This window comes from Coregonus lavaretus (assembly GCF_964263955.1).
Source record: "Coregonus lavaretus genome assembly, chromosome: 21".
Classification (NCBI taxonomy): Eukaryota; Metazoa; Chordata; class Actinopteri; order Salmoniformes; family Salmonidae; genus Coregonus; species Coregonus lavaretus.
The window spans coordinates 16,345,225-16,368,536 of NC_140008.1; the positions used below are offsets into that span (position 1 = coordinate 16,345,225).

Consider the following 23,312-nt stretch of genomic DNA (forward strand, 5'->3'; position numbering starts at 1 on the left):
AAGCTTTTGGTCACGTAGAAAGTGTTTGCAGAAGGGAGAAGCCGATATGTACAAGATGTGGAAAATATCATATTATGTGTTATAAAAGTGAAGAAAATGTGGCATGTTGTAATTACGGTGGGAATCATGAAGCCACGTCTTCTGAATGCCCCACAAGGGTAAAGGAGAATGAAGTGGCCAAAGTCAGGGTTGGACAGATCATTTCATATGCAGAAGCTGTGAAAAGGGTTATGGGTTTGAATGTTGCACCAGAAGAGTCCATGGTAGTGGATAGGCCTTCGCTGCAGGGGTTGTCTTACACCAAGAGGATCCTGACATTTTAAAGGTTAAAAAGGTGGCCTTTCTCGCAATGGTGATAAATGGCACTGCCAAGGTGGAGAAAACATCGAGGAAGATTGAAATCATTGGCAATGGCAATGTACTATTTTTATTAGGGTGGATTGTTAGAATCACTATTAAGAATATATTTTTTATTTTGGTTTCAAAACGTCCAGTTGGTGGCGGCAATACAGCTTTTGGATGTAGTCCGCCATAAAACCCACAGAAGAAGAAGAACGATGTGTGCAGTAACGTCTATTTTTGTACCTGGGTGTGGCGCGTAAGGAACCCTCTAGCGATGACTGTCTGATGTTCATTCAGCCTAATTTCGTAGAATTATTAGTCTAAGCTTGTAGGCCCTGACCCACCAGTATAGAATGCTACACATATTCACCGGATAACGTTTTTTTTGTTTGTCACAAAATGCCGAAGCAAAGCACATGTCTCTTTAGAGTGCGTGTCAAGACTTTACGTCTTGACGCAGTACGCGAGCAGTATTAAACCGTGCCTTTTGACGTAATCTCTCTCTTCCCTGCCTATGCCCTCGTGAGGTGGGCAGTGTAACATCTCGTGAATACTTTTCCACGAAGGGAATCCACAATCATCCGTCAAAATGGTGAGTTGGATAACTATTTTCTTTTTGGGAATAGTAGTGTAGCGTAATCATGTTTTCTGCTACTTCAGTAATATAACTTTAAAGTGTATCATGTCTGAGATGATTGTGGGTACGTGGGCTTGGAACAAAATGGCACCCATTTTATTGTGTGAACAGACCGCTTGCCGCAGAGCAGACACCCAAATATGCCCGTTTTCAGCCTGTTTGGTCATGCCCCATGTCAGAGGCCACCTTTGCCGGTAATGTCCTTCCAATGAGGTACTAGTATGAAACTAAGTGTTGAAGTGCTGGTCAGTGGCTGCTTGTTCCCTTAGCGGTCGATTGTCATGCCTTGCATTGCAATATTGCTGGCCACGTCGATTTGTCCTAGTTAGTTAACTTCTAGTTTTGGTCTCATATCCAGTGACGCTAACGCTGTCTGTGTTATGTTTACAAAGTGTTTGTCCGAAGTTTGCTAGCTAACTGGGCAACGTTAATAAACAAACGTAATGTTCAAATACGGGCGTGTGCAGAATACCGGCATGTCATAATGGCTAGCTGTGTGTGCTGTCTGAAAGCATAGTCTCTAGACCATAATTAAGGGCTATGCTCTCGAGTTGAAATCTGCTCGGTTTACAATTCAGAAACAACTGTTTGTTTAGTCTATATAACTAGCTTGCCCACTACTTGGTGGGATTAAATGGCAGCCAGGTTTAGTAAACTGACGTTTATATTTTTCTGGCAATAGCGTCGAGGCCTACTTTTGTCTGATCGCACACCGGTTACGTAGATATCTAACGTTAGTTGACTTAGTAGCAAACTCGAGAGCCAACTTTCGTGATGGCTAGCCAAATGTTAAATCATGGGCTCCTTGCCAACCTATACGCACAATTTACTGCAGTTTTACCGTTTTTGATTGCCTAGCATTGAACGATTAAAGCATGAAGTTGGCTAATAAAGTTCTGTCAGCTAACCAGCGAGTATGCTCATGATTGTCTGCGTGCCCGGTCCCCAATGAATCAGCTTTCAGTGCGTCACATCTGCCATAATGGTACTGCATTCCACTGTTTATAGCTATGCAGAATCAGCCATTCTCATACCTTTTTGTTAGACCCCCTTACATAGTGAGTTTATACAAAGTGGGTCTAATCCTGCATGCTGATTGGTTAAAATCTCATCATCCCAGCCAGGCAATTTATAAACTTCATCTCCACTATAAAAAGCATCTAGACATTATCTCACATTTCTCTTGGACTAACATTTAGTTTTCAACAGCTGAAATTTGTAAACCTTGCTGTCTTTCTCCGACATTTGCAACATTGTTTCAATATTCATATTCAATCTCCAGGTGTCCCATAGTAATGAACTTGTCTGGACAAGACACAGGCAGCGTTTCCCAGCCAGTCAAAATCATGAATCAGCTGGCATCATTTTTATGGATAAATACAAAGAAATGTCAATTGAAAAAAGGTAAAGTGAAACGAAGTGCAGCTAGTTTGCAGTCTTGAGTAGCTCCTCTGAACAATAGTGTCCTGACAAGAGAGCACATTTTCTATGCCAGGCGAAATCGCGCCGCATTAGCTCATTGTTATAGATATATCCAAATAAATGTCACTGCACTGTTTGACGTGACTGTAAGTTAGTCATAGTTGGCTAGCAAGCAAGGGATAAGAACGTTGCCAGCCAGTATGGCAATGGCGCATTTAGAACTAACGATTGGGTCACGTCCATAGATGCAGAGCAGAAAGACTGAACGACTGAGTCGCGTCTCTGAAAACCGAACCAATAGAACGAACGACCAGCCGGTTTGGGTAGCAACCCTAGATTTGTGTCAGGACCATATCTTGCGGAAGGATTAAATAGTATAAATAAATTCATCAAAATAACAGTTATGAAAATGTCAATCTTTATTTAAATAGGTTGGTAACAATATAATAATAATATGCCATTTAGCAGACGCTTTTATCCAAAGCGACATACAGTCATGTGTGCATACATTTTTACGTATGGGTGGTCCCGGGGATCGAACCCACCACCCTGGCGTTACAAGCGCCATGCTCTACCAATTGAGCTACAGAGGTAACCCATTGTATAATAGTGATAATGCCCTCGGCGCCAGTGTTTGGAGGATATATTGGCACGGTTTGCCGGCCCTCGACTCTCAGGCCTAACAACACCTGTGCCAAAATATCCTCCAAACACCGGCTTCTCGGGCATTGTCACTTAAATACTACAGTGAATTCCCAAAGCTAGGAGAGCTGGACGATGTCAGTGTGGCCATGTAAATAAGTAATAAGGCTGAGACTGCCAAAGCTGGTTATACTACTCAATATTTGAGACAACTTTATTAAGGTGGGAGGACAAGGGATACTGCCTCTATACTAGTGGGTGATATGGACAAAAATCCATATTGCAATAAACTGCCTCAATTCTGTCTAATGATACGTTTCTAACATGTGCACCAGTTTTTATTTATTGTCCCTTAAACTACTACTTTGGTGGTTGTAGTAGGGCTGATTTATGGATATTGATATTTTATAAACTTACAATGCATTCGGAAAGTATTCAGACCCCTTCACTTTTCCCACATTTTGTTACATTACAGCCTTATTCTAAAATTGATTAAAAAGTTTTTTTCGCCCTCATCAATCAACACACGCTACCCCCATAATGACAAAGCAAAAACAGGGCTGACATTTTTTTGGGTCTCATGGTCTGAGAGTCCTTTAGGTGCCTTTTGGCAAACTCCAAGCGGGCTGTCATGTGCCTTTTACTGAGGAGTGGCTTCCGTCTGGCCACTCTACCATAAAGGCCTGATTGGTGTAGAGATGGTTGGCCTTCTGGAAGGTTTTACGATCTCCACAGAGGAACTCTGGAGCTCAGTCAGTGACCATCAGGTTCTTGTTCACCTCCCTGACTAAGGCCCTTCTCCCACGATTGCTCAGTTTGGCCAGCTCTAGGAGTCTTTGTGGTTCCAAACTTCTTCCAATTAAGAATGATGGAGGCCACTGTTCTTGGGGACCTTCAATAATGCAGAATTTGTTTGGTACCGTTCCTCAGATCTGTGCCTGGACACAATCCTGTCTCGGAGCTCTACGGGCAAATTATGTCCAACCAATTGAATTTACCCAAGGTGGACTCCAATCAAGTTGTAGAAACATCTCAATGATGATCAATGGAAACAGGATGCATGCACATCCACTAATAATGATCAACTTCTGGTAGCAGGCAATATAGAAAATTAACACTGGTCTCATAAACACTCTCAAGCACAAGCCCACCTGCTAGTGAGTAACGCCTATTCTTCATATTTAATCTAGCCAGCTTGGATCTATTTGCTTGCTAACAAAGTATAACAGTTGAACTGTTATGAATACACCCACCTGTCCTTCTCCTAAGCTATATGGAATTGTTTTGATTGAATTATCAAATGTAAAGAAATATTTTTGGCCTCATTGCTATTAGCCTATATAAATGAATAACATATTAACTACATAAAAGAACACCTCAGAACAAACCTCTGGTTCTACATAAAAGAACCAGAGGTTTGTTCTGAGGTGTCTATCCTATATATGAGAGAGATATTTAACCCCTTTTTGTCACTAAACACACTCCATATATACAGTACCAGTCAAAAGTTGACACACCTACTCATTCAAGGGTTTTTCTTAATTTTTTACTATTTTCTACATTGTAGAATACTAGTGAAGACATCAAAACTATGAAATAACACATGGAATAATGTAGTAACCAACAAAGTGTTAAACAAATCAAAATATATTTGAGCTTCTTCAAATAGCCACCCTTTGCCTTGATGACAGCTTTGCACACTCTTGGCATTCTCTCAACCAGCTTCACCTGTAATGCTTTTCCAACAGTCTTGAAGGAGTTCCCACATATGCTGAGCACTTGTTGCCTGCGTTTCCTTCACTCTGCCGTCTGACTCATCCCAAACCACCTGAATTGGGTTGAGGTCGGGATTATGGAGGCCAGGTCATCTGATGCAGCACTCCATCACTCTCCTTCTTGGTAAAATAGCCCTTACACAACCTGGAGGTGTGTTGGGTCATTGTCCTGTTGAAAAACAAATGCTAGTCCCACTAAGCCCAAATCAGATGGGATGGCATATCGCTGCAGAATGCTGTAGTAGCCATGCTGGTTACGTGTGCCTTGAATTATAAATAAATCACAGACAATGTTACCAGCAAAGCACCCCCACACCATAACACCACCTCCTCCGTGCTTTATGGTGGGAACTACACATGCAGAGATAATCCGTTCACCCACACCGCGTCTCACAAAGACACGGCGGTTGGAACCAAAAATCTCCAATTTGGACTCCAGACCAAAGGACACATTTCCACCGGTCTAATGTCCATTGCTCGTGTTTCTTGGCCCAAGCAGGTCTCTTATTATTATTGGTGTCCTTTAGTAGCGGTTTCTTTGCAGCAATTCGACTATGAAAGCCTGATTTCACAAAGTCCCCTCTGAACAGTTGATGTTGGGCTGCAATTTCTGAGGCTGGTAACTCTAATGAACTTATCCTCTGCAGCAGTGGTAACTCTGGGTCTTCCATTCCTGTGGCGGTCCTCATGAGAGCCAGTTTCATCATAGCGCTTGATAGTTTTTGCGACTAATGATGGACTGTCGTTTCTCTCTGCTTATTTGAGCTGTTCTTGCCATTTACCAAATAGGGCTATCTTCTGTATACCCCCCCCCCCTACATTGTCACAACACAACTGATTGGCTCAAACGCATTAAGAAGGAAATACATTCCACAAATTAACTTTTAAGAAGGCACACCTGTTAATTGAAATGCATTCCAGGTGACTACCTCATGAAGCTGGTTGAGAGAATGCCAAGAGTGTACAAAACTGTCATCAAGGCTAAGGGTGGCTATTTGAAGAATATATTTTTTGGTTACTGCATGATTCCATATGTGTTATTTCATAGTTTTGATGTCTTCATTATTATTCTACAATGTAAAAAAAATAAACACCCTTGAATGTGTGTCCAAACTTTTGACTGGTAGTGTACTTCCTTCAATTATTTTCAACTGGTACCGGGGAACCTTCAGACTAGTCTTGCGAGGCCTGTGGGCGCCCTAGAGCAAAACAACCGACGTGTTCGTGAGCTTCTCACCTTTACACAGAGGGGTCATGTTAGTGTGTAGCCCAAACGGTTTGGACGCTACAGACATAAGTTGACAGATCGGCTGTACCGACTTCATATGTGTCCCAAGATGCTTGTGGGGGTCGTAGAGCAAAACGGAGAACACCATCGTATTCGAGAGTCATATTTACATAGAGGGGTCATAATAGATTTCTAGGCCAAACCGTTCGGACGCTAGTCGATTTTATTTGAAGACCGATTTTGGGGATAGCTCATGGTCTGACAAACACTGCTCTAGCTCCGTCACCTTTCACGGCATATGCGGAAGTGTTACGTAGGTGGATGCGGTTGGTTGAGACACATCCAATGGAGAAAAAATCTATCTGTAGCTTAAACTGACATTTTTATGGGGATTCTTCATTATGCTAATTACATTCCGCGGGGGCGTGGACATCGACCTTAGTGGGTTAAGGCAGTTATATAGAATTTAAATATTACGTGACATTGCATTTCATAAGACTTTTCACAACACAGTGCCCACTACTCTACTGTAATGCCGCGCGCAGAAGAAACTGAGCATAAATATTCCACAAACATGTCCATTGATACTCCTGTTTTAGTAGGGTCTGCTCTGTTCTACATTTTTCTGGAGTTGATACATAAAAAGGGTATTGTTACAAAGGCTATTACAGTAAAATAATGTTTCGGTGTCCATGTGACCGATTTTATGTTGGACCAAACCTCAAATGCAAATAGCGAGTTGAAACTGCTTGTTGTTAAAGGAAAAATATGCTCTTTCGTCATTGTTGCTGTTAGGGGAAGGAGCAAAAGGGACGAGACAAAAAAAATAAATATATATATACTTGACTCTTGCGATACAGGCATTTGGAGCATCGTACATTTGAATAGATTCTATATTTCGCCCAACCCTAGGTTGTAGCCATCAATTGTCCCATTAACAATCACCCATATTAGCAAACTTATTTCATTTCAATCTTCACATTTCCCTAGTGTAGGCTACTTATCGTAATGAACGATGTTAGCAAAATTCCTGCAGTAAGTGATCGGTATGGTCGGCGTCTAATTTTCAGTTTGTCATCCCAGCTCTACTCTATACTAATAATTCACCCTCCTCCGCAGGTGAACTTTACCGTAGACCAAATCCGTGCCATCATGGACAAGAAGTCCAACATCCGTAACATGTCTGTGATTGCGCATGTCGACCATGGTAAGTCCACCCTGACAGACTCACTGGTGTCGAAGGCTGGTATCATCGCAGGATCCCGCGCCGGAGAGACCCGCTTTACCGACACACGAAAGGACGAGCAGGAGCGCTGCATTACCATCAAGTCAACGTGAGTGTCCCCTGGCCATTGTCGCATTAACATTTCTGACTGGGCAGAAGTAGGAGAGGTTTCGGGTGGCCTCTGAGTGGACTAACACAATTTCTTTCCCTGCAGCGCCATCTCCATGTACTACGAGCTCTCGGAGAACGACATGGCATTCATCAAGCAGTGCAAAGATGGCGTTGGGTTTCTCATCAACCTGATTGACTCTCCAGGCCACGTTGACTTCTCCTCTGAGGTCACAGCCGCTCTCCGTGTCACTGACGGAGCCTTGGTTGTTGTGGACTGTGTGTCAGGTAAGGACGACTTGCACCCTAGTTATGTCTGACACGATCATGCTTTCATTACTGTAAAAAATGATGGCATGTTCTATACTTTTTGTGAACAAGTATTTCTTTATTTTCAGCATCTGTCATACAGGATGTCATATTGATGCTAGGTTCCATGATTACGAGGTATATTATAAAAGGAGTAGGAGTCAGTCAACAAACCAATCCATTTCTTCTCAACATTTTCCTAGCTCACGATCTGCTCCTGTCCCTCCCTGCCCAGGTGTGTGTGTGCAGACAGAGACCGTGCTCAGGCAGGCCATTGCTGAGCGTATCAAGCCCGTACTGATGATGAACAAGATGGACCGTGCCCTGCTGGAGCTGCAGCTGGAACCAGAGGATCTGTTCCAGACCTTCCAGCGCATCGTGGAGAACGTCAACGTCATCATTGCCACTTACGGAGAGGATGAGGGCGGTCCCATGGGCGCCATCATGGTAAGCAACTTCTGTTGGCTGTACAATGCATTGTCAGAAATTGTTGACACCTGTGAAATTGTGGCATTGTTCCAGATCTGTTTTGCGCCTAATGGCAAAACTGCTGTTTACATTAATATTGAAAGCGTTTCTCTGGAAATATTATACTAGTTGCTTGGTATCAACCCTGCCCTAGTAGTCACCACAAGTGCTGTAAGACTATTGTCTCTTACAGATTGACCCAGTCATTGGAACTGTTGGCTTTGGGTCGGGACTCCACGGATGGGCCTTCACCCTGAAGCAGTTTGCTGAGATGTACGTGATGAAGTTTGCTGCCAAGGGTGATGCACAACTAGGACCAGCAGAGCGCTGCAAGAAGGTGGAGGACATGATGAAGAAGCTGTGGGGTGAAAGGTGAGGGACCAGTTACTGTCAACCTTGTAATCGTCTGCCACATTTTCCAGAACTAGCTACTGACAGATTGCCTGGTACATGTCAAGCCTTGTCAGTTTGCAATGTAGTTACATTGTGATATTTTATCCCCATCAGATTTTTCGACCCAGCCACTGGCAAGTTCAGCAAGTCTGCAACCGGACCTGATGGAAAGAAGCTCCCCCGTACCTTCTCTCAGCTCGTCCTGGACCCCATCTTCAAGGTGAGTGGGGACATGACTTTTACAATGTTTTGAGTTTGGTCAGGTGAAAGGGATGCCATCCATGTACCCATAAGGTCTGACCAGGAAAGGGCATTTGTTATTGTGCCTTTTAGTGCTTTATGCCTATGAGTGATGACTTAAACATTCTTCACTTTGACCTGATTGTCCAGTGATGATAAACTTCAGTCTGACGCATGGCAAAGGCAATTCTATAGTTACCTCTCCCCATATGATCATCTGTATTTTATTGTATGGTCCACCCGTTTTTAAGTTGAACTGCTGTTTCTGCGATAGGTGTTCGATGCCATCATGAACTTCAAGAAGGAGGAGACGGCCAAGTTGATTGAGAAGCTGGACATCAAGCTGGACAATGAGGACAAGGAGAAGGAGGGCAAGCCCCTGCTGAAGGCTGTGATGCGTCGCTGGCTGCCAGCCGGAGAGGCCCTGCTTCAGATGATCACCATCCACCTGCCCTCCCCAGTCACTGCCCAGAAGTACCGTTGTGAGCTACTCTATGAAGGACCTGGTGACGATGAAGCTGCCATGGGTAAGACTTTACGGCCTCTCCTTTCCTTCATCTGCACTCATCTGGAAACATGGATAGTACCATATACGGGTCTATGTTAACCCAACTGTCTCCTCTTAGGTATCAAGAACTGCGACCCCAAGGCTCCCTTGATGATGTACATCTCCAAGATGGTGCCCACCACTGACAAGGGTCGCTTCTACGCCTTTGGCCGCGTCTTCTCCGGCTGTGTGTCCTCTGGCCAGAAGGTGCGCATTATGGGACCAAACTTCACCCCTGGAAAGAAGGAGGACCTCTACCTCAAACCAATTCAGAGGTTGGTACTCTCGAAAGCTACACTTCAAGTGACCATACTTTTGTCATTTGTCTCTCGCAATCCATGAAGAACATGTAAATAATCTGTGACATGCAGTGAGCACAAAGCGCATGCACAGGAGTAGCACAGTAAATGCTATATAAGCTCTTGCCCAGTATTGATCTGTTGACTGACTCTCCCCTGTTCCTCATTAGGACCATTCTGATGATGGGACGATACATTGAGCCCATCGAGGACGTGCCATGCGGGAACATTGTCGGTCTGGTTGGAGTGGATCAGTACCTGGTGAAGACCGGGACCATCACTACCTTTGAGCAGGCCCACAACATGAGGGTGATGAAGTTCAGCGTCAGCCCTGTGGTGAGAGTGGCTGTGGAGGCCAAGAATCCTGCTGACCTGCCCAAGCTGGTGGAGGGCCTGAAACGTCTGGCCAAGTCTGACCCCATGGTGCAGTGTATCATCGAGGAGTCTGGAGAGCACATCATCGCTGGAGCCGGAGAGCTGCATCTGGAGATCTGCCTCAAGGATCTGGAGGAGGACCATGCCTGCATTCCACTGAAGGTCCCCTTGTCCTTCATGCCTTTTTACATGTAGTGGTTTCACATGATCCCTTCTACAGTGGTGTTTACGGTACGGGCAGTATTATCCTACTGATGTATTTAATAATTAAACTCCCCCTCCACTCTCCCACATAGAAATCCGACCCGGTGGTTTCCTACAGGGAGACTGTGTCTGAGGAGTCTGACCAGATGTGCCTGTCCAAGTCCCCCAACAAACACAACCGTCTGTACATGAAAGCTCGTCCCTTCCCCGATGGCCTGGCTGAGGACATCGAGAAGGGTGACGTCAGCGCCAGACAGGAGCTGAAGGTCCGTGCCCGTTTCCTGGCCGACAAGTACGAGTGGGATGTGTCTGAGGCCCGTAAGATCTGGTGCTTCGGCCCCGACGGTACCGGCCCCAACCTGCTGATGGACGTGACCAAGGGAGTCCAGTACCTGAACGAGATCAAGGACAGTGTGGTGGCCGGCTTCCAGTGGGCCGTCAAAGAGGTAAGCAAGACTCATGGATGTAATTTTTCCTACTCTGTGTTGGTCACTTTAAAATCGGCATACCAACTTTCAAAGAGGCACAATTCTGTGTTGGGGAATACACCAAGGGCAGTTTTCTGAGAATGTTGATTTGTCAAGCAAACCGAAGTACCTGAAACATTACTGATTTGTTTCCAGGGTGCCCTGTGCGAGGAGAACATGCGTGCTGTCCGCTTTGACGTCCACGATGTGACCCTCCACACAGACGCTATCCACCGTGGTGGTGGTCAAATCATTCCCACAGCCCGCAGAGTGCTGTACGCCTGCCAGCTTACAGCCCAGCCAAGACTCATGGAGCCTGTCTACCTGGTGGAGATTCAGGTATGCCTAAAATTGATATTCAAAATGTCTCATTGAACATTTGGTTTCAACAAGGACTACATCTATAATGAGAAATCATGCACCACACTGAACAAGTGATGGCTAAATCCATAAAACACTATCTGATACCTGACTGTAGAAATGAGCTCACAACTAATGGAAGTTGACTAGAAAAATGCTACAACTTTGAACAGCATAGCTTTCTCATACAGGTTGGCATTAACCATCTAATTCAATGGCGTTAACCTTGTTTCCCCCTCTCCCTGCAGTGTCCTGAGCAGGTGGTGGGAGGCATCTACGGTGTGCTGAACAGGAAGCGCGGTCACGTGTTCGAGGAGTCCCAGGTCATGGGGACCCCCATGTTCATCGTCAAGGCTTACCTGCCTGTCAACGAGTCCTTCGGTGAGTGACCCACCAACTGCAGTCCTCTTTTCCCCTATCTGATATGCACTTATCAGGGCTAGACAATTCCCTGAGTTGTAGTAAATGTCTACAGCCAATCCCTTCTGTATCATGTATAAAACAAAATGTTATATGCTAACACCGGTGTTCCTTCTCCAGGTTTCACAGCAGACCTGCGTTCCAACACCGGTGGCCAGGCCTTCCCCCAGTGTGTGTTTGACCACTGGCAGGTCCTCCAGGGAGATCCCCAGGACACTTCCACCAAGATCGCCCAGATTGTGGCTGAAACACGTAAACGCAAGGGGCTCAAGGAGGGAATTCCTGCATTGGATAACTACCTGGACAAATTGTAAAAGGCTACCCTCACCAACCCCACCCCCCACCCACCCCAACACTGAGACCAGAACTGTACAGATCACCATGGGGCACAAACATTTTCCATAAGGAAAGTAAAGACCTTATCAAGAGAAACAATTAGGAAGAATTGTAAACCATAAATTAAATAAAAATGGAAAATAAAAACTGTGGTTCGGCATTCATTGGAGAAGGTTGTGGGAACGGAGGTTTGTGTGCTGACTGCAGTTAAGATCACCGGTAACACAGGTGGATCAATATATTTACATTTCATACACTGAGTATACAAAACATTAAGGACATCTGCTTTTTCCATGACAGACTGACAAGGTGAAAGCTATGATCCCTTATTGATGTCACTTAGTAATCCACTTCAATCGGTGTAGATTAATGGGGAGGAGACTGGTTAAAGAAGGATTTAAGCCTTGAGACATTGTGTGTGTGCCATTCAGAGGGTGAATGGGCAAGACATAAGATTTAAGTGCCTTTGAACAAGGTATGGTAGGTGCCAGGCGCACCGGTTTGTGTCAAGAATTGCAGTGCTGCTGGGTTTTCCCACAAGTTTCCTGTGTGTATCAACAATGGTCCATCACCTAAAGGACATCAGCCAACTTGACACAACTGTGGGAAGCATTAGTCCACATGGGCCAGCATCCCTGTAGAACGCTTTCGACACCTTGTAGAGTCATTCCCTGACGAATTGAGGCTGTTCTGAAGGGGGGTGCGCAACTCAAAATTAGGAAGGTGTTCCTAAATGTTTGGTATACTACACTGAACAAAAAAATAAAAGCAACATACAATTTCAAAGATTATACTGAGTGGCGCTTGTAACGCCAGGGTAGTGGGTTCGATCCCCGGGACCACCCATACGTAAAAATGTATGCACACATGACTAAGTCGCTTTGGATAAAAGCGTCTGCTAAATGGCTTATTATTATAGTTTATATAACGAAATCGGTCAATTGAAATAAATTCATTAGTCCCCTAATCTATGGTTTTCACATGACTGGGTATACCGATATGCATCTGTTGGTCACAGATACCTTAAAGGTAGGAGCATGGATCAGAAAACCTGTCAGTATCTGGGTGTGACCATTTGCCTCATGCAGCGTGACATCTCATTCAAAGACTCAATCATGGACACTTACTGACAGTTGTGGCTGCTTTGCCTGATGTATTGTTGTCTATCTTCTTGCCTTCGTGCTGTTGTCTGCCTAATAATGTTTGTACCATGTTGGTGTCATGTGGTGTTGCTGCCATGCTAGGTTGTCTTAGATCTCTTTATGTAGTGGTGTCTCTTGTCGTGATGTGTGTTTTGTCCTATATTTTTAATCCCAGCACCCGTCCCTGCAGGGTGCCACTTGGTAGGCCGTCGTTGTAAATAAGAATTTGTTCTTAACGGACTTGCCTAGTTAAATAAAGGTTTTAAAAAATGATCCTCGCATAGGCTTCATTGTGGAATGTTGTCCCTCTCCCCTTCTATGGCTGTGCAAAGTTGCTGGATATTGGCAGGAACTGGAACACATTGATCCAGAGCATCCCAAACAGGCTCAATAGGTGACATGTCTGGTGAGTATGGAAGAACTGGGACATTTTCAGCTTCATGGGGCTGTGCATACTCATGCTGAAACATGAGGTGATGCGATGGATGAATGGCACCACAATGGGCCTTAGGAAGTTTGGTCAAGACCCTGGTGAGGACGACGAGCACGCAGATTATCTTCCCTGAGACTGTTTCTGACAGCTTGTGCAGAACTTCTTCGGTTTTGCAACCGCACAGTTTCATCAGCTGTTCGGGTGGCTGGTCTCAGATGATCCCGCAGGTGAAGAGGCTGGATGTGAAGGTCCTGGGCTGGCATGGTTACACGTGGTCTGCAGTTGTGAGGCTGGTTGGATGTACTGCCAAATTCTCTTAAACGAAGTTGGAGGCTGCTTATGGTAGATAAATTAACAGTACATTCTCTGGCATCATCTCTGGTGGTCAATACTGCAGTCAGCATGGCAATTGCAAGCTCCCACAACTTGAGACATCTGTGTAATGATAATGCGGTTTAATCAGCTTCTTGATATGCCACACCTGTCAGGTGAATGAATTGTCTTGGTAAAGGAGAAATGCTCACTTAACAGGGATGTAAACACATTTATGCACAACATTTGAGAGAGAGGGGTTTTGTGCGTACGGAAAATTTCTGGGATCTTTTATTTCAGCTCATGAAATATGGGACCAACACATTACATGTTGCATTTATATTTTTGTTCAGTGTACTTCCAGTCTTTGCCTGCCATTGAACGGTCTAGGTATGTAGAAAAGCTGATTCAAGATTCTTGTCTTGCCTATATGTCCTTTCAACTTTGCCGGAGACCAGCTGGGGAGACAACCAATGTTCCCTCTAATCTTTTGGGGCACTGAGCAAACTTTAGTTATTGTGAGTGGAAACTTTAACATTGTGAGAATTTTGCGCAACTGCTGGCTCGCATTTACAGTGAACACTGAGGTTGTACCCTTACAGTTTTAGACAGTAGCCAATAGGCTATTGTGGCTATTTGAGCATAATGGAGGCCTACCACCAAATCCCATAACATTTTCATATGGAAATAGCATTTGATTTCTATGATCTAGCCTACAGTAGCCTGTATGTGGTGTTCAATGCAGGCCTACATTGCATGAGACTTAAACGTTTTTACATTATGAAGGGCTTGACATGAATGATTTTTGACTTGGTCTGTAACACCATGGGCCAAATAGGTGACTGTAAATGGCATTGTATTGTGTTGTACACTCAAAAAATTAGGGGTTCAACAAGAGTTATTCTAAGATCCTCAAAGTTCTTCGAAGAACCTTAGGGTTCTTGGCACTGAAAATGGCCCCCAAAAGGTTCTTCCAAGAACCCCATAGGAGGTGGGGTTCATCAAGGAACCTCCTTAGTTGGTGGGGGTTCTTGCAGGAACCTAACTGCCCAACTGAAACATTTGGATTTGAAAGGACAGCAGGTGCAGGCACTTAACTGAAAAATTTAAAGATCTCCTCAATTTAAGGTAAGGTTTGTCCCTTGTATGATCTAAATTGATATTGTTTTATGATGGTACCATATATCTTTTCATATTTGTGCAAATCTTTCTAAAACAGAAAATGGACACAATTCAATGGATATCAATCAACAAAGAGGTAAGAATATGTATGCTGTAAGAATATGTTGAAGGCTAGCTGTATTGTGTGCAGATGACTGAACTGCTCACTTGTGTGTCTGTGTCTGCAGGTATACAGACGAGGAGGCATACAAAGGTATGTCTATTGGTATGTTGATCACATTTATCATCCTCCTCCCTTACCTCTTCAATGAATATCCCATAGGCCTCTACATTATGGACAAGGTATGTGTATGAAAACCATTATCAAAACAGTTTTTTTCATTCACATTCACCACAAAAACCAATGTATGAATTCTGTTGTGTGCATGTTTTGTTAATCATCTGTATAATTATTATTTTGGGGATTCACAGACCACCCTCCCTACACCTCTGATGAATATAACAGGAAACCTGTTTGATAACCATGCACTGCAAAATCATTCTGGCTATGGATACAGAGAACATCAACACATTAACATCAACACGCCAGAGGATATACCTATTGGACTTGGGGCTCTGCTGGGAGTTTACCTAATATTTTATTATTATTTATTTATTTATTCTGCTTTGCCACTAAAATCATAATAACACTGACAACTAAAATATTGTGTTACTGTTATGTTAATAATATAATAATAAGGGGGGTAGTTCAAAAATTAACCCCAAAAGGCTCTTCAGAAGGTTCTTCGAGGATCCATTAAAATAGGTTATTTGAAGAACCTATAGGGGTTCCCTCACAGTTTCAATTTGAAGAACCCCTAACGCTTTGAACACACCGCATCATTACGCAAAATAGTATGCAGCATCATCTAGATATGTGTGCAACAAAAGTTCAACATTCACCTTCTGCTACCATTTCTGTCAACCCGTTTTCGCATACAGTTTGACGCATATGTTAGATCAATCCAACGTATGCTCCACACAGAACGCACTGCAACTGCCCCACTGCAATACAATGCTGCAAGGCAAACGCAGCGTTCCATTGGAAATGAATGTACTTCTGGTCTACCAAAACCCAATGACACAGTCGGTGTGTTCTAAGCATAAATGATACTCCAGGAACCTTTTCTTTTTAGAGTGTATGATGCAAGAAACCACTTTATAAAACATTATTACCATACAGAGAATTAGACGATGTAGGCTACCCCTCTGCCTATTGTCATTTTTGCATATTCAAGTCTGTCTCAAAATACAACACTGCCCCTTTAATAAGACATACTATTTTTACCTGGACTGGCTTTGTGCTCTTGTAGGAAGCAGTAACTCCCCATTGCTGACCTATACGTATCTATAACTGGGCTAATAACTCGCTAGCTAGCAAAGAATATCAACAAATGCGCACACGCACGGCTCTATGCTCTGATCTGAACTGATCTGAAAAGCGCATTCACTCGCGGGGTGATTGAAAGCCGCTCGTGGTCTACCCCCGCCAATAGAATTATCCTCCGTTACGCTCTGGCTCTGCCTATAACAAAATCACAGACTCAATCTTGCAAAGTTAGATTTGTTTTGGTTTGTGGCATTGAAAAGGGGCTGATATAATGTTGATTCGATCACAGAAAATAACCTTGATCTATACAGTGCAAACTCAGTGAAGTTCAATCTCTTGCGTCTCCTGCGCGTCATGACATTTCTTCTGCGCCGCAGTCACGAGCGCAGTTTAGAGGGAACATTGGAGACAACCCTACCAAATGGCCCAAAGTAGCCTATGGCGATATCTAATTACCGTTCTTCTAGCAGCAGGATATTATGCTGGCAGCATGATCGCTCAGTTTGTTTTTCTCAAAATAAGAGTCCCCCTGCAAAGACATTGGGAATATCGATTTCTTTTTTTTGCGCTCTAGTGCAATACAAAAATAAATGGATCATTTCAAGTATTTTATTTGTAATATTGTATTTTATAGAACGGGTGGTTTGGAATTCCCACTGTTAGAGCCTTTCCTTCCCATGAAATATGAGACAACATACACATGGCCACGATAAAGTGGCATCCTTTACATCGTTACCTAGAAATGCACTACCACTACTACTTTTTCAACTAGCTACTATCCTTAGCACCTGTAACTCGTCACTTTTGATTTGTTTTATCCACTAACGTTTGAAGATTGTGCCAACAAAAAGAGGAGGAGGATATGAAAGAAATGAAATAAAAAGAACAAGTGGGCCAGTAACCTAATCCTAGCGTTAAGGTTTGACATTGGTGTAGTGGAGGGTATATGCAGGTATGCACCGTATCAATAAATAGGGCTGATGGAACAGATCGGAATATTTAGCTTAAAATGTTGATAAACTATTTTTTCTTCACATTTTATGCGCAGCAATGTATACACACAGCAGTATGACTACAAGTGAATGTTCCGAAATGCAATTTGCGGGAAAACGTCACCGTGTTAAAGTGCGCACCGCACATGCAAGCGGTTTCATGGACAGCGATGGAAATATCCGTTAGAATAATAGAGGGGGGATTTAAAATGCAACAACTATCAAGGGTTGCTACACTCTAAAAATAAAAGGTTCCTGGAGTATCCTTTTAGGGGTTCTTCAAATTGAAACTGTTGGGAAACCCCTATAGGTTCTTCAAATAACCCCTTTTAATGGATGCTTGAAGAACCTTTTGGGGTGAATTTTTAAACTGCCCCCACCCCACCCCTCCCCCATTATTATTATTAATTACGCATAACAATAATAACAGTAACACCATATTTTAGTTCTCAGAGTTATTATGATTTTTGTGACAAAGCAGAATAAAAAAAAATCAAAATATGAGGTAAACTCCCAGCAGAGCCCCAAGTCCAATGGGTATATCCTCTGGTGTGTTGATGTTAATGTGTTGATGTTCACTGTATCCATAGCCAGAATGATTTTGCAGTGCATGGTGATTGAACAGGTTTCCTGTTATATTAATCAGAGGTGTAGGGTGGGTGAAGTCTGTGAATCCCCAAAATTGTAATTTTACAGATGATTAACAAAACATGCACATTACATAATTAATATCTTTTTTTTTTGTGGTGAATGTGAATGAAAAAAACGGTTTTGATAATGGTTTTCATACACATACCTTGTCCATAATGTAGAGGCCCATGGGATATTCATTGAAGAGGTAAGGGAGGAGGATGATAAATGTGATCAACATACCAATACCAATTGACATACCTTTGAATGCCTCCTCGTCTGTACAGTGGGGAAAAAAAAGTATTTAGTCAGCCACCAATTGTGCAAGTTCTCCCACTTAAAAAGATGAGAGAGGCCTGTAATTTTCATCATAGGTACACGTCAACTATGACAGACAAAAATGAGAAAAAAAATCCAGAAAATCACATTGTAGGATTTTTAATGAATTTATTTGCAAATTATGGTGGAAAATAAGTATTTGGTCAATAACAAAAGTTTCTCAATACTTTGTTATATACCCTTTGTTGGCAATGACACAGGTCAAACGTTTTCTGTAAGTCTTCACAAGGTTTTCACACACTGTTGCTGGTATTTTGGCCCATTCCTCCATGCAGATCTTCTCTAGAGCAGTGATGTTTTGGGGCTGTCGCTGGGCAACACGGACTTTCAACTCCCTCCAAAGATTTTCTATGGGGTTGAGATCTGGAGACTGAGACTGGCTAGGCCACTCCAGGACCTTGAAATGCTTCTTACGAAGCCACTCCTTCGTTTCCCGGGCGGTGTGTTTGGGATCATTGTCATGCTGAAAGACCCAGCCACGTTTCATCTTCAATGCCCTTGCTGATGGAAGGAGGTTTTCACTCAAAATCTCACGATACATGGCCCCATTCATTCTTTCCTTTACACGGATCAGTCGTCCTGGTCCCTTTGCAGAAAAACAGCCCCAATGCATGCTTCACAGTAGGTATGGTGTTCTTTGGATGCAACTCAGCATTCTTTGTCCTCCAAACACAACGAGTTGAGTTTTTACCAAAAAGTTCTATTTTGGTTTCATCTGACCATATGACATTCTCCCAATCCTCTTCTGGATCATCCAAATGCACTCTAGCAAACTTCAGACGGGCCTGGACATGTACTGGCTTAAGCAGGGGGACACGTCTTGCACTGCAGGATTTGAGTCCCTGGCGGCGTAGTGTGTTACTGATGGTAGGCTTAGTTACTTTGGTCCCAGCTCTCTGCAGGTCATTCACTAGGTCCCCCCGTGTGGTTCTGGGATTTTTGCTCACCGTTCTTGTGATCATTTTGACCCCACAGGGTGAGATCTTGCGTGGAGCCCCAGATCGAGGGAGATTATCAGTGGTCTTGTATGTCTTCCATTTCCTAATAATTGCTCCCACAGTTGATTTCTTCAAACCAAGCTGCTTACCTATTGCAGATTCAGTCTTCCCAGCCTGGTGCAGGTCTACAATTTTGTTTCTGGTGTCCTTTGACAGCTCTTTGGTCTTGGCCATAGTGGAGTTTGGAGTGTGACTGTTTGTGGTTGTGGACAGGTGTCTTTTATACTGATAACAAGTTCAAACAGGTGCCATTAATACAGGTAACGAGTGGAGGACAGAGGAGCCTCTTAAAGAAGAAGTTACAGGTCTGTGAGAGCCAGAAATCTTGCTTGTTTGTAGGTGACCAAATACTTATTTTCCACCATAATTTGCAAATAAATTCATTAAAAATCCTACAATGTGATTTTCTGGATTTTTCTTTCTCAATTTGTCTGTCATAGTTGACGTGTACTTATGATGAAAATTACAGGCCTCTCTCATCTTTTAAAGTGGGAGAACTTGCACAATTGGTGGCTGACTAAATACTTTTTTTCCCCACTGTATACCTGCAGACACAGACACACAAGTGAGCAGTTCAGTCATCTGCATCCAATACAGCTAGCCTTAAACATATTCTTATAGCCTACATATTCTTACCTCTTTGTTGATTGATATCCATTGAATTGTGTCAATTTTCTGTTTTAGAAAGATTTGCACAAATATAAAAAGTTAGATGGTATCATCATAAAACAATATCAATTTAGATCATACATGGGACAATCCTTACCTTAAATTGAGGAAATCTAACATTTTTCAGTTAAGTACCTGCACCTGCTGTCCTTTCAAATCCAAATGTTTCAGTTGGGCAGGTTCCTGCAACAACCCCCACCAACTAAGGAGGTTCCTCGATGAACCCCACCTCCTATGGGGTTCTTGGAAGAACCTTTGGGTTCTTGGCACTGAAAATGGCCCCCAAAAGGTTCTTCAAAGAACTTTGAGGATCTTAAAATAACCCTTGTTGAACCCCTAATTTTTTGTGTAATGTGATTCGGATAATGCCTCTGCCTGCTAGACAGTGAAAGGAAGTTGAAAGAAAACCAATAGAACAGTCTTTAAAAAAAATTATTTTATGGTGGGATTTTGGCTATAGGCTACTTTGAAGCAAGGTAAGACATGCCTCATAATATTAAGTAAAACGTCCAGGTTTCAAACAATTAAGGAACAGGAAAAATATAGGGATGCTAATGATAGGCCTAACTGTCTTCTGGTAGATGGAAAGGCTTTCCCAAAAACCTTCTCTATTAAATGTTTACTAGCTACAATGTAGCCCATGCCTACCTCTCAGAATGATATCATGATGATTATTTGCGTCAATCCAGTTGTCATTTCTTTTGCAAACTCCATCTCATGTGCTACAGAAATACCACTAATCAAACAGGCCTGCACACTTGAATTAAAAGGTAACTACTCTCAAAAATGAAAATGTCTTAGATTTTTCCCAGACCTCAAAAGTGGTCTCCTGATGTGGTTTAAGCATGGTTATGGACTTAGAACATACCATTTTGTTGTTTTTCTGTTAAAAAATGTGACTTTGAGAACGAAAACCTGAAAAAACCTGTGAATTTTTGACTCAGTTTATCTGTTTCAATAGTAGGCATACTGTTAGCCTACTGCACAGTACAGTTTGGGTTGGCGTGACTGTGAAAGACCAATATGGGATTGATAATTTTAGGTCATTGAGTGTGTCACTGTTTCTCATAGAATTTTTCCCACAGGGCGCCTTTCCTTCGCCGGGCGGGCCGTTTTGAAAAATGCCTGTCAGAAAAGGGGATATACAGTGGGGAGAACAAGTATTTGATACACTGCTGATTTTGCAGGTTTTCCTACTTACAAAGCATGTAGAGGTCTGTAATTTTTATCATAGGTTCACTTTAACTGTGAGAGACGGAATCTAAAACAAAGATCCAGAAAATCACATTGTATGATTTTTAAGTAATTAATTTGCATGATATAAGTATTTGATCACCTACCAACCAGTAAGAATTCCGGCTCTCACAGACCTGTTCGTTTTTCTTTAAGAAGCCCTCCACTACCTGTATTAACTGCACCTGTTTGAACTCGTTACCTATATAAAAGACACCTGTCCACACACTCAATCAAACAGACTCCAACCTCTCCACAATGGCCAAGACCAGAGAGCTGTGTAAGGACATCAGGGATAAAATTGTAGACCTGCACAAGGCTGGGATGGGCTACAGGACAATAGGCAAGCAGCTTGGTGAGAAGGCAACAACTGTTGGCGCAATTATTAGAAAATGGAAGAAGTTCAAGATGACGGTCAATCACCCTCGGTCTGGGGCTCCATGCATGATCTCACCTCGTGGGGCATCAATGATCATGAGGAAGGTGAGGGATCAGCCCAGAACTACACGGCAGTACCTGGTCAATGACCTGAAGAGAGCTGGGACCACAGTCTCAAAGAAAACCATTAGTAACACACTACGCCGTCATGGATTAAAATCCTGCAGCGCACGCAAGGTCCCCCTGCTCAAGCCAGCGCATGTCCAGGCCCATCTGAAGTTTGCCAATGACCATCTGGATGATCCAGAGGGGGAATGGGAGAAGGTCATGTGGTCTGATGAGACAAAAATAGAGCTTTTTGGTCTAAACTCCACTCGCCGTGTTTGGAGGAAGAAGAAGGATGAGTACAACCCCAAGAACACCATCCCAACCATGAAGCATGGAGGTGGAAACATCATTCTTTGGGGATGCTTTTCTGCAAAGGGGACAGGACGACTGCACCGTATTGAGGGGAGGATGGATGGGGCCATGTATCGCGAGATCTTGGCCAACAACCTCCTTCCCTCAGTAAGAGCATTGAAGATGGGTCGTGGCTGGGTCTTCCAGCATGACAACGACCCGAAACACACAGCCAGGGCAACTAAGGAGTGGCTCCGTAAGAAGCATCTCAAGGTCCTGGAGTGGCCTAGCCAGTCCAGACCTGAACCCAATAGAAAATCTTTGGAGGGAGCTGAAAGTCCGTATTGCCCAGCGACAGCCCCGAAACCTGAAGAATCTGGAGAAGGTCTGTATGGAGGAGTGGGCCAAAATCCCTGCTGCAGTGTGTGCAAACCTGGTCAAGACCTACAGGAAACGTATGATCTCTATAATTGCAAACAAAGGTTTCTGTACCAAATATTAAGTTCTGCTTTTCTGATGTATCAAATACTTATGTCATGCAATAAAATGCAAATTAATTACTTAAAAATCATACAATGTGATTTTCTGGATTTTTGTTTTAGATTCCGTCTCTCACAGTTGAAGTGTACATATGATAAAAATTACAGACCTTTACATGCTTTGTAAGTAGGAAAACCTGCAAAATCGGCAGTGTATCAAATACTTGTTCTCCCCACTGTACATCGATCTGGCAACTGTTTCAAAACAGGAGATGGGTAATATTCTTCTATGCCACCACAAGGACTGCTAAAGGAGACCGATATGGAATCAGCAGCGTCGCTGGACTGCGGGCAGGCCTAAACCGCCACTTAAATGAGCCTCCACTGAGCTGGTCTTGGTGCCTGATGAGAGATACTGAGTTCCTGAAATCAAACAATGTCTTGGCTGGTATCATAATTCAGCTGAGAAGGGACGGCAGGGACAGAACCAGCCACCACCCAGCTATAACACAGCAGGACCTAAAAATCCTCTGAGTCCGAAGCCTTGAGCCCCGCCACCCCTAGAGGATTACTGAATAATCCTATCCAATATTTTGATCTGGAGTTCAATTGTCCTATGCATAGACATGCTCTGTTTTTAGAACCATGGACAGCGTCCCTAGAAACCAAGGTTCTGGAACGATCAACCAGCGCTTGGGTAGTTTTGCTTTACATTGCAGTCAATATGAATATAACTAACTGTTATAACGTATTGTCATAGTGTTGTGGGAACAAAGTTACATCTGTTAGATAGGTAACTCTTGGTGCCACAGAGTCTGAATGCCAAGGATTCCAGTATGTCGAGGGAGCTTACTGGGGTTTATCTTAGAATGATTGATATATAGAATATACTGACTTGGGTACAAGCAGGTACCATCAGAGTGGGGAGTGCCCACTGATGGTTACCAGATGTTGTTGAAGAAACGTGTAACATTAAGTATATAAACTGAGAGATTTCCTTTGTCCAGAGTTCGGATGACA

General features: G+C 43.3%; 1 protein-coding gene across 2 annotated transcripts; it reads left to right on the plus strand.

Moving 5' to 3' along the window:
• The first annotated feature begins 540 nt into the window (after positions 1-540).
• Positions 541-13,212, plus strand: LOC311149294 (elongation factor 2b-like). 2 transcript variants are annotated; one of them, XM_084186422.1, is made up of 13 exons: positions 541-934; positions 7,166-7,380; positions 7,486-7,667; positions 7,924-8,135; positions 8,350-8,528; positions 8,664-8,769; positions 9,064-9,316; positions 9,416-9,611; positions 9,806-10,172; positions 10,307-10,660; positions 10,838-11,020; positions 11,290-11,422; positions 11,582-13,212. In XM_084186422.1, exons 1-13 carry the CDS (start codon positions 932-934, stop codon positions 11,773-11,775), a joined length of 2,577 nt encoding a protein of 858 aa, XP_084042548.1. In that variant the 5' UTR covers positions 541-931; the 3' UTR covers positions 11,776-13,212. The 2 variants fall into 2 exon arrangements, with proteins under 2 accessions (XP_084042548.1, XP_084042549.1); XM_084186423.1 differs by lacking the exons at positions 541-934; positions 7,166-7,380; positions 7,486-7,667 and adding an exon at positions 7,778-7,826.
• Positions 13,213-23,312: the final 10,100 nt, after the last annotated feature.

Excerpts from the sequence above, each read along its gene's own strand:
- LOC311149294 (XM_084186422.1), top strand. Across the intron at positions 8,529-8,663 it reads AAGAAGCTGTGGGGTGAAAG|ATTTTTCGACCCAGCCACTG; the intron begins GTGAGGGACCAG and ends TATCCCCATCAG. Across the intron at positions 10,661-10,837 it reads TCCAGTGGGCCGTCAAAGAG|GGTGCCCTGTGCGAGGAGAA; the intron begins GTAAGCAAGACT and ends ATTTGTTTCCAG.